Genomic DNA, 13,542 nt, shown 5'->3' with positions numbered 1-13,542 from the left:
CACCGCAGTGGAGCGCACGCACTTAACTGTTTGCACCACCAGGCCAGCCCCCTCAAAATACCAACTTTTAACTTTGTTGATTTTCTCTACTGTATTTTTAAACTGATTTTTGCTCTTTATTATTTCATTCCTATTATTTTTCTTAGATTTTCATTTGGTCTTTTACCTAGATTCTTGAGATGGAAATTCAATGTATTGATATTCAATCTTTTCTTTTTCCTGATGCATGCATTTATGTCTATAAATTTCTCTCTAAGCCCTTCTTCTGCTTCATACCAAAAGTTTTGATTTCTTCTTTGATTCTAAATGATTCTAAATTACTTAGCATTTTTTGTTGTTGTGTAATTTTTAGGCAGTTGGAGATTTTCTCATTACTTTTTTGTTGCTGATTTTTAGCTTAACTCCGTTGTGGTCAGAGAACTTATTTTGAAGTATTCAGTTTTTTGAATCCTGTTGAAGCTTTCTTCATGATCTGGAATTGGTTACTTTTCATAGAAGTTCCATGTACACTTGAAAATTATGTGAATTTTGCTCTTGGTTGTTTTAATTTTCACTGAAGTCAATTAGGTCATGTTTGTTAATTGTAATGTTATCATTGATATCTTTATTTTTTTTTCTGTTTTTTCTATCATGTATTGAGAGAATATCTTAAAGTCTCTATGATTTTTGAATTTGTCTGTTTTGCTTTTACTTCTGTCAATTTTTGCTGTAAATACTTTGAAACTATGTTTTTGGATATATACATATTTGGAAATGTGATATCTTCCTGTTTGATTATTTTCTTTATCATTATGAAATGACCTTCTTTATCTCTAGAAATGTCTCAAGTTTTAGAGTCTGATATTAGAAGGGTTACAATAATTTCTGAGGGGCTAATGTTTGCATGGTAATACTTTGCCATTGTTTTACTTTCAGTTTTCTGTTGGTGTTGTTTTATAAAGCATGTCTCTGATAAGCAGTGTGTCATTTGGTTTTGCATTTTCATTCACCACGCAGTCTTAATATTTGTAATGTAATTTAATGCAGTTAACCAATTCATGCAATAACTGATATAGTTTACTAGTTAACCTGATTTTTTAATCAAATGTTTTGTATTATTTTTTAATGGTTACCCATAAATAACAATATACATCTTTGACTTGTTATTTTAATACAAATAAATACTTTGCCACTTCTCAGTACTGCACTTTAACTCTTACACCCCCTGCCTGCCTTTGCCTTATTCTTGTGATACATTGTCATGCTCCATATGATGTTACGATTATTGTTTTTAAAATCTGTATTTATACATATTTACCCTTTCTAGTGTTCTTAAATTCTCTCAGCATTTCCATTATCTCCTCATTTCCATCTGCATTATTTTTCTTCTGTCTGAAGGATTTCCTTTCATGTTTTATCTAGTGAAAGCCCATTGGAAACAAACTTCTTTTTCTTCTTTGAAGAATTTTTATTTTTTCTGCCTGACCTACAATTCTGTGTCGGCAGTTATTTTCTTTAGCACTTTCAAGTTTTTATTCTAGCTTATGTCATTCCTGTTGAGAAATCACCTGCTGGTTTTATTGTTGCTCCTTTGTAAGTAATGTGTCATTTTTCATTGGATGCTTTAAAATTTTTCTTTGTCATTGGTTTTCAGTGATTTGATTGTGGTGTCCTTAGGATTGGTTTTCTTTGCATTTATCCTGCTTAAGATTTCTTGACCATTCCAGTTGGCATAGAGGTATTATATTGGGCTTTTAAATTTGTATTTCTCTGCTAATGATTAAAGTTCAATATAATTTTGATATGTTTCTTGGACATTTGTATATCTTCTTTCATATAGTGCTTATTGAATTCTTTTCACATTAACTTAAAAAAGTTTTTAGGTAAAATTTTAAAATCTATTCTAGGGTTTTCAAAAATTCCTTACAATGTTTTTCTTAACCTTTGAAAATAATCTTTGATAATGTGTATTTTGTACCTAAAAAATCAATTATTTGTTGTCAGTTTAAAATTGTAAGTTGTGGATATCATTGTTGATTCATTTTTCTCTATATGTTGTATAATGAACATCATTTTTTAATTTTAGAATGTACTCATTTACATCCTTTATGAGGCAGAGCATTATTTTTTCTTAGTTTAACTTTTTGTCATGAATCATTTGTGTATGGCAGTCTGAATAAGTTCTTTTTTCTTTTTATTTATTTTTTTGCTGGAAAATATTTGCTCTGAGTTAACATCTGTTGCCAATCTTTCTCTCTTTTTTTTTGATTTCCTCCCGAAAGCCCCAGTACATAGTTGTATATTCTAGTCGTAAGTCCTTCAGGTTCTTCTGTGTGAGCTGCCACCACAGCATGGCTACTGACAAATGAGTGGTGTGGTTCCGTGCCTGGGAACCGAATTCTGGGCCGCTGAAGCAGAGCCCACCGAACTTTAACCACTAGGCCCTCAGGGCTGGCTCTGAATAAATTCTTTTTGATGTTAATAATGGGTATCTTTGCAATTACTCATGTGTTGATAATCCTAGGTTTTTACCAGTTCATTCTGTCTTTAACTATTATATCTTAAATACTAGTACAATAAACACTTTTTAACTGATGAGTTTAGAAATAGAGAATAATATGTAATTGAGAGTTTCTATTTTTTGTCGTATATTATCAATCATTTTAGAAAAATTTGGAATATGAAACCTATAGTTAACATTAAAACGATACTGAATAAAGTAGATACTCCTTTGATGCTTCAGTATCCTAGGATCACCTTAATGAATATTATTTATCCTTCCTTGCATCATTACTGATTAATAGAGCATTCTGGTTAATAGTATCTTGAGTAGCCTAACTGTTGCTATCTTTTGGACTCTATTGAAAAGCCTATAATACAAACTATTTAGAAATACTAGAAAATTATATATATATATTTTTTTTTATTGATGTTTTAATAGTTTTTAACATTGTGAAATTTTGGGTTGTACATTTTTGTTTGTCCATCACCATATATATTTCTCCCTTCACCCCTTCTGCCCACCCCCCACCCCCCTTGCCCCTGGTAACCACAATACAGTTTTCTCTGTCCATGTGTTGGTTTATACTCCACATATGAGTGAGATCATACAGTGTTTGTCTTTCTCTTTCTGGCTTATTTCACTTAACATAATACGCTCCGGGCCCAGCCATGTTGTTGCAAATGGGACGATTTTGTCTTTTTTTATGGCTGAGTAGTATTCCATTGTATATATATGCTACATTTAGAAAATTATATTTTTTAATGTCATGTAGCAAAATACAGAATATTCAGTCCAACTAATTGTGTCATTTTAAAAAAATAGGCCCACGTTATGTGGTACAAATAGGTGACAAAATCATTGACTACAATGAAGAATTCCGCCTTTTTTTGTCAACAAGAAACCCAAATCCCTTTATTCCACCGGATGCAGCCTCCATCGTTACTGAGGTTAACTTTACTACAACAAGAAGTGGATTACGAGGACAGGTATACACGGACAATCATAATTTACCTTAGAAATCTTTTGTAACTTTCTACACTCATTAGATATTTTGAGTGGGAAGCTATTTTGTTAAACTGATGAGCATTTAAACTTTTGAAAATATACTTGCAAGTTAGAGTAAAGCATTCTGGTTTATTTCGTTTATCATTTGTGTTGGACGTACATTTGTTGCTAACGTCAAATTGCTGCTTCTTTTGGTATAACTTTAATTTTACAGTCTAAATTCTGTCATATATGGTAGAATGTGAGAGATGGAAAAATCATAGAGATTAAGGTCAGCTACTTTATTTTTTTAGTTGTGAAAACTGAAGTTTTAATTGTGAAAATTGCGTTTAATTGACCTCTTCAGCTAGTTTAGGGATTTTGATTCGCAATCTAACATTTTTTTTCCTACTAGAACATATGTATCTTTGATTCACTTTATTTGTGTATGGCTTATTACAGTTTAGAATTATTACATGAATTTCAAAATGGGTGTTTTTTGGTGAAGGAGATTCACCCTGAGCTAACTTCTGTTGCCAATCTTACTCTTTTTGCTTGAGGAAGGTTAGCCCTGAGCTAACATCTGTGCCAATCTTCCTCTACTTTGTGTGTGGGTCGCCGCCTCAGCATGGCTGACGAGTGGTATAGGTCTGTGCCCAGGATCTGAACCTGCACACCCGGGCTGCTGAAGCGGAGCATGCCGAACTTAACCAGTATGCCACGGGGCGGGCCCCTCAAAATGATTTTTTATGTCCACACTTTTACTTATATACTTCCTCACTCATTTTTTTTTCTCTTTAAAGATATGATGACTGTTGACTTTTTGACTGTTATCCTATTTTTACTCACCTAAGAATAGTAGATTTTTCCTCTTTTGATTTATATGATAGCATGTATATTTGCTACAATTTTACTTTATTGTAATTTTTAAAAATTTCCATTTAAAATATTTTTTTTTTACCATACTGTATGGCTCACAACATATATTTTTATGAACAATATCTTTTGACTTACTTGATACTTCTTATAAATAAAACAGTGTACAGATTACTCAAAACTTGGCAGAATTAATTGACGAAATTGTTCCTTCTATCTGAAGCTCTCCCTATAATTGCTGAAAGGGGCTATTTAGATCTAACAAAATCTAAGTGAAGATACTTATTCAGCAGATTTTGAATTATATATTTTATGACATTCCAGTGTCATTTCCTAATTTAAAGTTTCAAAATTAAGAATTTGGCATAACATTTTTTAAGAGCTTCATTAAGATTCAATTCACATACCATAAAATTAACTCAGTAAAAGTGTACAATTCAATGTTTTCTTAGTGGAATTGCTGGATCACCTGGTGACTCCATGTTTAAGATTTTGAAGAAGAGGCAAACTTTTCCAAAGTTGCTGAGCTATTTTATTTTCCCACCAACAATATATGAAGGTTCCACTTTTTCCGCATTCTTGTCAGTGCTAGTTATTATCTTTTTAATTGTAGCCATCCTAGTGGGTATGAAGTGGTATCTCATTGTGATTTTGATGATACAGTATTTTAAGTAAGATATCTTTTTATTTCTTTATGTGAATACTTACCATTAGAAAAATACTAGCTTTCATAGTTTTTATATATTTAATCTAATTTTAGATCTACGTTACATATTGATATGTTAAGTAATGAAATTTCTTACAGTTATCCTATAAGATTTAAAATTTTATCAATCAATTTAACTATTTGTTTGGCCTCTTTTTTGTAAGAAGTAATTGTGAAGGTGTCTCATATGTTTAACTAGAAAGAATCAAATGAGGTACATACTACCATAATACTTTTAATATTTGGTGACACACAGGGCCCGTTTGTGGGAAGTTTTTGTTTTGTTTGAACCTTATCACTAGAATAACCTTGATTTAAAAAAATTCTTTTTAAGCTTTTGGCTTTAACTATTCAGCATGAGAAACCTGATTTAGAGGAACAGAAAACAAAACTGTTACAACAGGAAGAAGATAAGAAAATACAGTTAGCCAAGCTTGAAGAATCTCTTTTAGAGGTAAAATTTAGTTATTCAGGATATCTTTTATTACTTTTTTTCATTAATGAGCATAAACAGCAATATTGTTTTTTTTAAAAAAATTAATAGTGCCTTCAGCATGTTTTTGGTTATGTCAAAGACATTTCAATATATATCTTAAAATCAAAATTCAAACAGAAAAAAGACAGCAATTTTTAATATTGTCTTTATACTACATTATTTAATATTTATATATTGCATGCTCAGAATTTCAAGAAGCATTAAAAGGTAGCGTGAAATTATGATTTAATCTGTCACTTTAAGTAGTTTTTATTTTTATTAGATTGATAAAATTAATACATATGCAATGCTTTGATGATATAGTATCATATAATGATTTACTATATTATTCTTATAGGCTTTGAAATGTTGAAATTCTTTTAAAATAACATAAGTTCCCATAGTCTTCAAACTAATGATAGTTAATATGGACTTCCTTTAATTGATTATTTTAATATGTATAATAATATATTATTTTGTTAATTTTTCCTACAGACACTTGCTACGTCACAAGGCAATATTTTGGAAAATAAGGATTTGATTGAATCTTTGAATCAGACAAAAGCAAGCAGTGCACTTATTCAAGAGTCACTTAAAGAATCTTACAAACTCCAAATTTCCCTTGATCAAGTAATTATTTTTTTCTTTGTGATCTTATATCATGTTTTCTTAAACTTTTGTTAATATGATTTAGAAATCAGAATCTAGAATCAGGACTTCAGGGGAACAATGATTGCAAAAAAAGAAAGCTATTCAAAAAGACCAGAGCCTTGGATCTGATTCTTATTATTATAGAGAGTGTGATAAGATGTTGGTTGGGGGCACTAAGGATAAGGCTGGTCACTATACCTTGCTGGGTTCTACTGATTTCTGGCATAACATTATCTAATGTTCTAGAGCTGCAGTTTTGTTCTGAAATTGAAAATGAGTGTATTGAAAATGACTATTAAAAGCATCTTTGCCATTTTTGGAACTTTTCTTAAGTTAACGCAAGTTAAATATATTAATTGAAAGGGTTATAATCTATTTTTCCCATTAAAAACATTTTTCTTTTCTACTCATCCTGGACCCCATGATCGTGATGATCTGAACTATTTTCTTACAAATGGTTAAAATTTTTGTCGCTTTGTTTTTTGGATATTTTCTTTTGCACAATTCCAATCCTATATCAGTACAATATATCTTTTCCTCTCCTACATTCTAGTGACTGAGCTTTGCTTGAAGTAAATCAGATAACCAAGCAGATTAATGTTACTATGAATTCCCAGGCTCCAATCTGACCTGGGCCCTCATTGACATCCTTTAATTCTTTCTCATTCACTTTCAATGACTTTTCCAAATTTTCTTTTTAGTCACCCCACCTTCTCTACCAGGGCTAAACTTGGCACACATCATGACTGTCATTCTACACCAAAAGGATTTTGAACTTTCTGTGCCTTCTCTTTCTAAACAGGTGTTGCTGAGTCACACACATAATTTTACCAATATCATATTTGTAATCCTGGTGCTTTGATCAGAATGACATGGAGAACCTTCTCAGAGTTTCATTTAGAACCTTGAAGCCATTTAATCCTATGATCCTCTCATTTTTATCACTCTTTACCTTCAGTCAGAATGAAAACCCCTAGGGGTATTGGCTCTTTCTGTGCTTATGTTGAACAATGCTAGGTGCCTTATTGCATTAATGTGGACACCCGGTACAGTCTTCTTCTCTACTCCAGGTCCATCAGTGTTCTTGTTGACAGCAGTCCCACACACTAGATTCATAGTTCTAAGTTTTCTCTTCTGCAGGGATAGCCTAGTAGTGTGCCCTCTTGCATTACCTAAACTGGTTCTCTTTTGAAATGTAAAATTGCGTCATTTGTTCTCTGATCACAACTGTTCTAGCTTACCCTCTTTTCCCTAATGCAAACTCTTGGTCCTCATTAAGATCAACCCATGAACCACTTCTCGCTCTGTAATCTGAGGGGTAGAGCAATATTTAAAATATATTGCCCTTAGTTTCATAAAAATAAGAAAAACTAGATAATGCTATTCCCTTAGTTATAAAAGTCTATAAATCGTCATCTTCATTTGTTTTATGTATGTAGAAATAGTGAGGCTGTGGCTAGATATGTGCATAGTGGTCTGTAGGTGGCAGTAAAGCACTAGTACTAAGGTGTTTGTCTCCCCTCAACCAATGATCCACAGGAGCGGGATGCCTATCTTCCTCTGGCTGAGAGTGCCAGCAAGATGTACTTCATTATCTCTGACTTGTCCAAAATTAATAACATGTACCGTTTTAGTTTGGCTGCATTTCTCCGACTTTTCCAGAGAGCTCTGCAAAACAAGCAGGTATGCTGTTGACCTTCTAGCTGAAACTGAGTAACAGAGATCACTTTTCTAAGTGCTTAATTTATAATAATAATTTCCTGAGAAAACTTGTTTAGAATTTTGTTTGAATAGACCACATGTAAGAATTTTAAACTATATTTAAAAGAAACTAGCTCCTTAATTGTATTTTATGTTCTTAACAAACTGTCACAATGTGACATTCTTCTTAATGGAAATGATTCATGTTCTGCGTATATATTAATAAGTAATAGATGATCATTAAAAAAATCAGATGATTCAGGAAGGTATAAAGATAAGAAATTATCCACATGATCTCATTAGTGAGAAAAAACAATATTTAAAATTTCATTGTATATCCTTGTTTGAGGCTGTGATATGTGTGAGGTATTATTCTGGATAATGGGGATACATACCTCCCTGGGGTGGGAGGACTTGATGACTAGGACTGCTGACTGCAGCACCTCTCCATGAGGCTTGGCTTCCTTGCAGTACAGAATAGTTGGATTTCTCATATTAAGTGTTGGGGTGCCAAGCATGTATATTCCGGTGAACAAAGCAGGAGCTGAATCACCTTTTATAACCCAGCCCGGGTTCAGTGTCTTTTCTGCTGTATTCTGTTGGTTGAAGCAGTCACAAGCCTACTCAGATTCAAGGAGTTGGGGAAATAGACTTCACCTCTTGATGGAAGGAGTGTGAAAGAATTTGGGGGTTATGTTTTGAAACAGCTACAGACCTTTATGGTTTTATGTTTTCAGTGTTTCGCTTCTCCAATTATTTCTTAGTTAAATTCTTAGATTTGGATGGCTGGGGCAAAAATGCACATTTGTAAGCCTTTAGACAAATATCGTCTAATTGTCTTTTGGAAATATATGCTATTGATGTATTAAACTGATGCAATGAGAGTGCCTTCTTCCATCTACACCTTAACCAACAATGGAGATTATATATCTTTGAATAATTGTCCTATTAGGTAATTGAAAAATATTTCATTGTACTTGTAAGTCTGATCACTAGTAAGATAAATATAGGATTATTTTACATTTATATTTCTTCAGTGAATTATTTTTTTACATCTCATATTAATATTTAAAAAGTTCAGTTATAAGAGATTCTTATATATTGAGGACATTAAACCTTTGTCATATGTTGCAAATATTTTGAGGTTATTATCTGCCTTTTCACTTTATTTCAAAAATATTTTTTTGAGACCAAATTCATCAAATTATTCTTTATAGTTTTTGGGTTTGATCTAATCCTAAAATGGGCATTTTTTAAAATTATTTTTTGGGGGAGAACAAATTATTATTTGTTCTTCTAGTTAAATTAGGGAGTAAAATTTCGTATTCAAGTAGGTTTACTTAAATCTGTTTTTCTGAAGAAGGATTGTTATTCCTTCTATTAATATTTATTGCAGATGTACCATGTGTCAGGCATTTTTCTAGGTGCTTGGGTTATATAGCAGAGAAGGAAACAGGAAAAAAAATCCTTGTCTTCATTGGTATGACTACTTAATATTTTCATGAATGAGCTATTTCAGAAAATCTGAATTTGATTATAAATAATGATTAAATTTTTGCTGATTTATTTTCCACTAATGTATCTCATTTGAAGTTCTTACATTCAAAAGTGAAATAAAATGACACCTAATGAAGAGCTAGTGCTTTGAGCATAAGTTTTGTTAGCAAAAATTTGTCTACTCAGTCATGGTAGACAAGGTAAGCATTTCTCCCTCCCTCTCTTACATGTATATTTGTAATGTCATTTGGACAAACACTAAGTTTCAAGAGGCAGGGGAAGGCAAAAGAATAAATAATTGTGGTTTTGGTCCTTAGTTTTTTAAAAATATTTTTGAATTTTGAAATATGTTTAATTTAATCAAACCTTTTATAATATTGTGCTAGTATTGTGCATTTTTACAAAAAAACAGAATGGTATTCAATGAGAGTTGGTTCATGATATATAATTGATCATATTTCTGATTCACTGTGTCAGCAGATAAAACTGAGTCATTTATACTTAACCTTTTTTGCATTAAAAATTTCCCATAAATTACTTATAAAGTACACAATAATAACTTCATTTTAAATTTCCTTTTATCCTTTAGTCAAAAAAATATTCATGTTAAAAGTCAGTGACTCTAAACTGGTATGAGAACTGATATAGGTTAGAAGTTCTAACTAAACTTAATAAGAACATTGGTTATTTTGTACTCTTTAGAAAAGCTTGTAACCCAGTATCTCCTCAGTAACAATAGTTCTGTGATAATATGGTCATTGAATAACATTGGCCTTTGTGTGTGTGTGTGTACTTGTGTATGTGCATTTGAATTATTTTAAAAAGCAATATAATCCTAAGTATGTGGAGTAAAAAACTTGCTTTCCAGTGTTTTGAAAATCCATTGGATCTTGTAGATACTGTACTCTGTCTCACAATAGAGTGTCTTAGTGGATCCAAGTTTCAGTTTCACTTGTGATGTTTGTTAATACATGATGAAATAAAGAGGAGTGTTTGCCGCCTTTATATGAGTTATAAAGGAGGAGCTCTCCCAGTTAGAATATACTACTAACAAGGCCAGAAACCTAGTTTTGGTGCATCTGCCTTCTAGTTCGTGATGTTTTATACCAATTTCATACATTACATTGCTCATCCTGGATTTATTTATCTAAACTATTAAAATTATTTTACTAGATCTTTTTTTCTTGTCAATTATAAAATCACAAGGAAGCAAGCAAATTTAATCTAAATATTATACCAGAATTGAGCTTTTCAAGACGTGTATTCTCCAAATGCTCCCTGAAGTGAGACGTAAAACTCATATCACACTTAGGGAAAAGACCAGCCTTTATAGCCTCCTTCTCCCCAATTTCTATCTACCCCAAGCCATTTTTCATTAATCAAAGGAAATAGCCATTAATGATATTTTTTCAAATCATGGCAATCATGTGCAATGGAAGTACAAAAGCAGATAAAAAACCAAAGGTGTGTATGAGTTTTTACAGAATCAATATCAAAGTTTTTGTTCATCCTTATTCAACCTGGAAGGCATGGTTTAAGATTGGTTAGGTTCTTATATTGAAGATGAGAAAATTCTTTATAGGGTGGTTCTGATCATACTGTTTGGGGGCTGGATTGGTAATTTTGGTACAAGTAGTGAAATGGCTTTAACTCAGATTGATGTAATATTTTTAATGCCAGTAGGAATCAAAGTGGTATGGTCAAATTCAATTCATATTGTATTATTGGAAATTGATTATAATTTTCATTTATTGAAAGCTTTAACTGTATACATTAAAGAAAAATAAATTTTTTAATTGTTTTAGGGTACAAGTTTAATGCACTTATTTGTTTAGTCCCTTGAATTTGATTGGCAAAGATAATTATTCCAGAATTAGCTTTGAGTGTGGAGGAACAATTTATAAGCATGATTAAACTATGGGGTACCTTTTAAATGTTTATAAATTTCCTAATGGTTTTTTAATTTTCAAATTGTAATCCACAGGATTCTGAAAATACAGAGCAGAGAATCCAATCTCTTATCAGCTCATTAAAACATATGGTGTATGAATATATATGCCGTTGTCTATTTAAGGTAAGAAACATTATAGTTTTCACATATAAAATACCACCTGAGCCTTGATTTAATACATATTTCAGTTAAATTATATAATTCTTACCTACTAGAAAGGTATTGAAATTGGCATTTCTGATATTTTCCCAGAATAATATTCATTACTAACTAGAATGTCTTACAGCGTTCTGGGATGTGGGGAGAAAAGTGACAAGTGAAGAAGGGAGCGCAAACATTGGGTTAGCTGACTTAGCTCTGAACATCCCAGTAGACACTACAGGAGGAAACTACGATGGATTATGTTGGTCATTTTCTAGCTAGGGTTTCTCAACCTCAGCACTATCGACATTTTCGGCCACATTCTTATGTGTTGTGGGGGGCTGTTTTGTGCATTTTAGGATGTTTACCAGCATCTCTGGCCTCTACCAACTGATGCCAGTAGCACTCCCTCCCCCCAGTTGTTAAAATCAAAAATGTCTCTGGACATTGCCAAATGTCCCCTGGGTTGGGAGACAAAATCATTTCCTATTCCTGATATTAGGAAGTAAATTAATGTCTGATACTGAGTTAGGAGAGAAATTTGTCATAGAAGTCTTCGTATTATAAGGGCCCCAGAGGAATACACAGTGAAATGTATTTTAGAAATTTTTCAATATTATAGAAAACACAGAGGCTTTTTACTTAAGGTTTTTTTTTTTTTTTTACTATCAGTTTTAGGGTATAGCTTGAAATATGTTGAAGAAGAGCTTTGTACAGGCACTTAACTAAGTGAGAGAAATCGAGTTATTATGGTCCAATCATATAGGCGTCTTTAGAAAATCTTGAAAATGATATAGTTAATATATTCTTTGGAAAGGAATAGTAATTTTTATGATTAGAGTGATATTGTTGAGGATCTTTACTTGAGACAGAGAATAAATCCGTCAAAGTGCTTTTCAGCACTTTGACAAGGGATATTACTGGAAGTTCAAAGAATTATAGTTGAGCATTTCTGTAGAATTCCTTCTTTAATGAAAACTGTGGATTTATATTTTTCTTTTAAAGGTCTTATAGCTATCATTCTAAAAATCACCTGTTTGGCCCTCAATATTAGCTTGTGTAAAATGAGGGATTGTAAGCAAATGATCTCAAAGCCCATTTTGTCACTAAAATGTTATAATCCTAGATATGAGGATGACCTATCAATAGAGTTTCATTGTCATAGATCTCAGGTATCTCTAACTTTTGCAGAATGCATTATCTCATGTAAGAGCTTAAAAATTTTGTTACACAAAACTTAAAAATATTTTCTGAAAGAGTTTCAAACTTACCTTAAAAAGTCATTCACCCTCTTCTCCAACTCTTACTCCTTTGTTAGAGTAAACCAGTTTAGGGTTTGAGTTGTTCCTTATAGTTCATTTCCTCTTTCTTCATATTCATATGTGCAAATATATAGATATGGTTTTTTATTTTCCTTACTATATAGTTTGTTCTGTTGCATCTCTTTTATTGCAGTTAGGTCCTGAATTTCTTTCCCTAAGTAAAAACATGTTAAGCTCATTATTTTTAGTGATTGTGTGGTATTCCATAATATGGTGATATCCTACTTTATCTAAGTACTACTTTATTGGTGGATATTATTAATTTATATATTTTTACTATTATGAATGACTGCAGTGAAATCCTGTACAGTATATTTATCTTTAGGTACATGTGTAAGTAAGCATTTCTATTCAGTAGATTTCTCAATGGAAGTATAATAGCTGGTCCAAGGATACATACTTTTGAAATTTTGTTGAATATTATCAAATTGCCTTCTAAAAGTTTTTTTATGAGTTAATACTCCTACCCACAGATTAATTAAGGGATCTCCTTCCTTGCATCCTTGTTAACCCTGGATAGTATCAGTCTTTTTAATTTTTACCACGTTGTGGTTTTTAGATATCTTATTTTTTTTATCTTCTCTGAACTTTTATTAAATTTGTTTATTTTTGCCTTCCTCCTGTATTTGCCATATTTGCCTATTTTCTTAGTATTTTAAAGAACAAACTTAGCTTTGTAGAACAAGTCTACTTTATGGTAATGATTGTTTTTATATTTTGTTTTTATTTTATTTATTTCTTTATTTATTTTGGTGA

The 13,542-nt window shown here is 31.7% G+C and overlaps 1 protein-coding gene across 1 annotated transcript in view; it reads left to right on the top strand.

Annotated features, from left to right (window-relative positions):
* The window catches only part of DYNC2H1 (dynein cytoplasmic 2 heavy chain 1), a 292,655-nt gene that overhangs the window by 120,353 nt on the left and 158,760 nt on the right, over positions 1 to 13,542 (top strand). The window contains exons 66-70 of the mRNA XM_058545326.1: positions 3,305 to 3,468; positions 5,383 to 5,502; positions 6,019 to 6,153; positions 7,714 to 7,857; positions 11,357 to 11,446. Of these exons, the coding sequence (XP_058401309.1) occupies positions 3,305 to 3,468; positions 5,383 to 5,502; positions 6,019 to 6,153; positions 7,714 to 7,857; positions 11,357 to 11,446 (653 nt within the window). The remainder of the gene's footprint in view (positions 1 to 3,304; positions 3,469 to 5,382; positions 5,503 to 6,018; positions 6,154 to 7,713; positions 7,858 to 11,356; positions 11,447 to 13,542) is intronic.

Source organism: Diceros bicornis, chromosome 7 (genome assembly GCF_020826845.1).
Source record: "Diceros bicornis minor isolate mBicDic1 chromosome 7, mDicBic1.mat.cur, whole genome shotgun sequence".
Lineage (NCBI taxonomy): Eukaryota > Metazoa > Chordata > Mammalia > Perissodactyla > Rhinocerotidae > Diceros > Diceros bicornis.
Note: the sequence above shows the minus strand (reverse complement) of the source record. Positions and strands in the feature narration are given on the sequence as shown.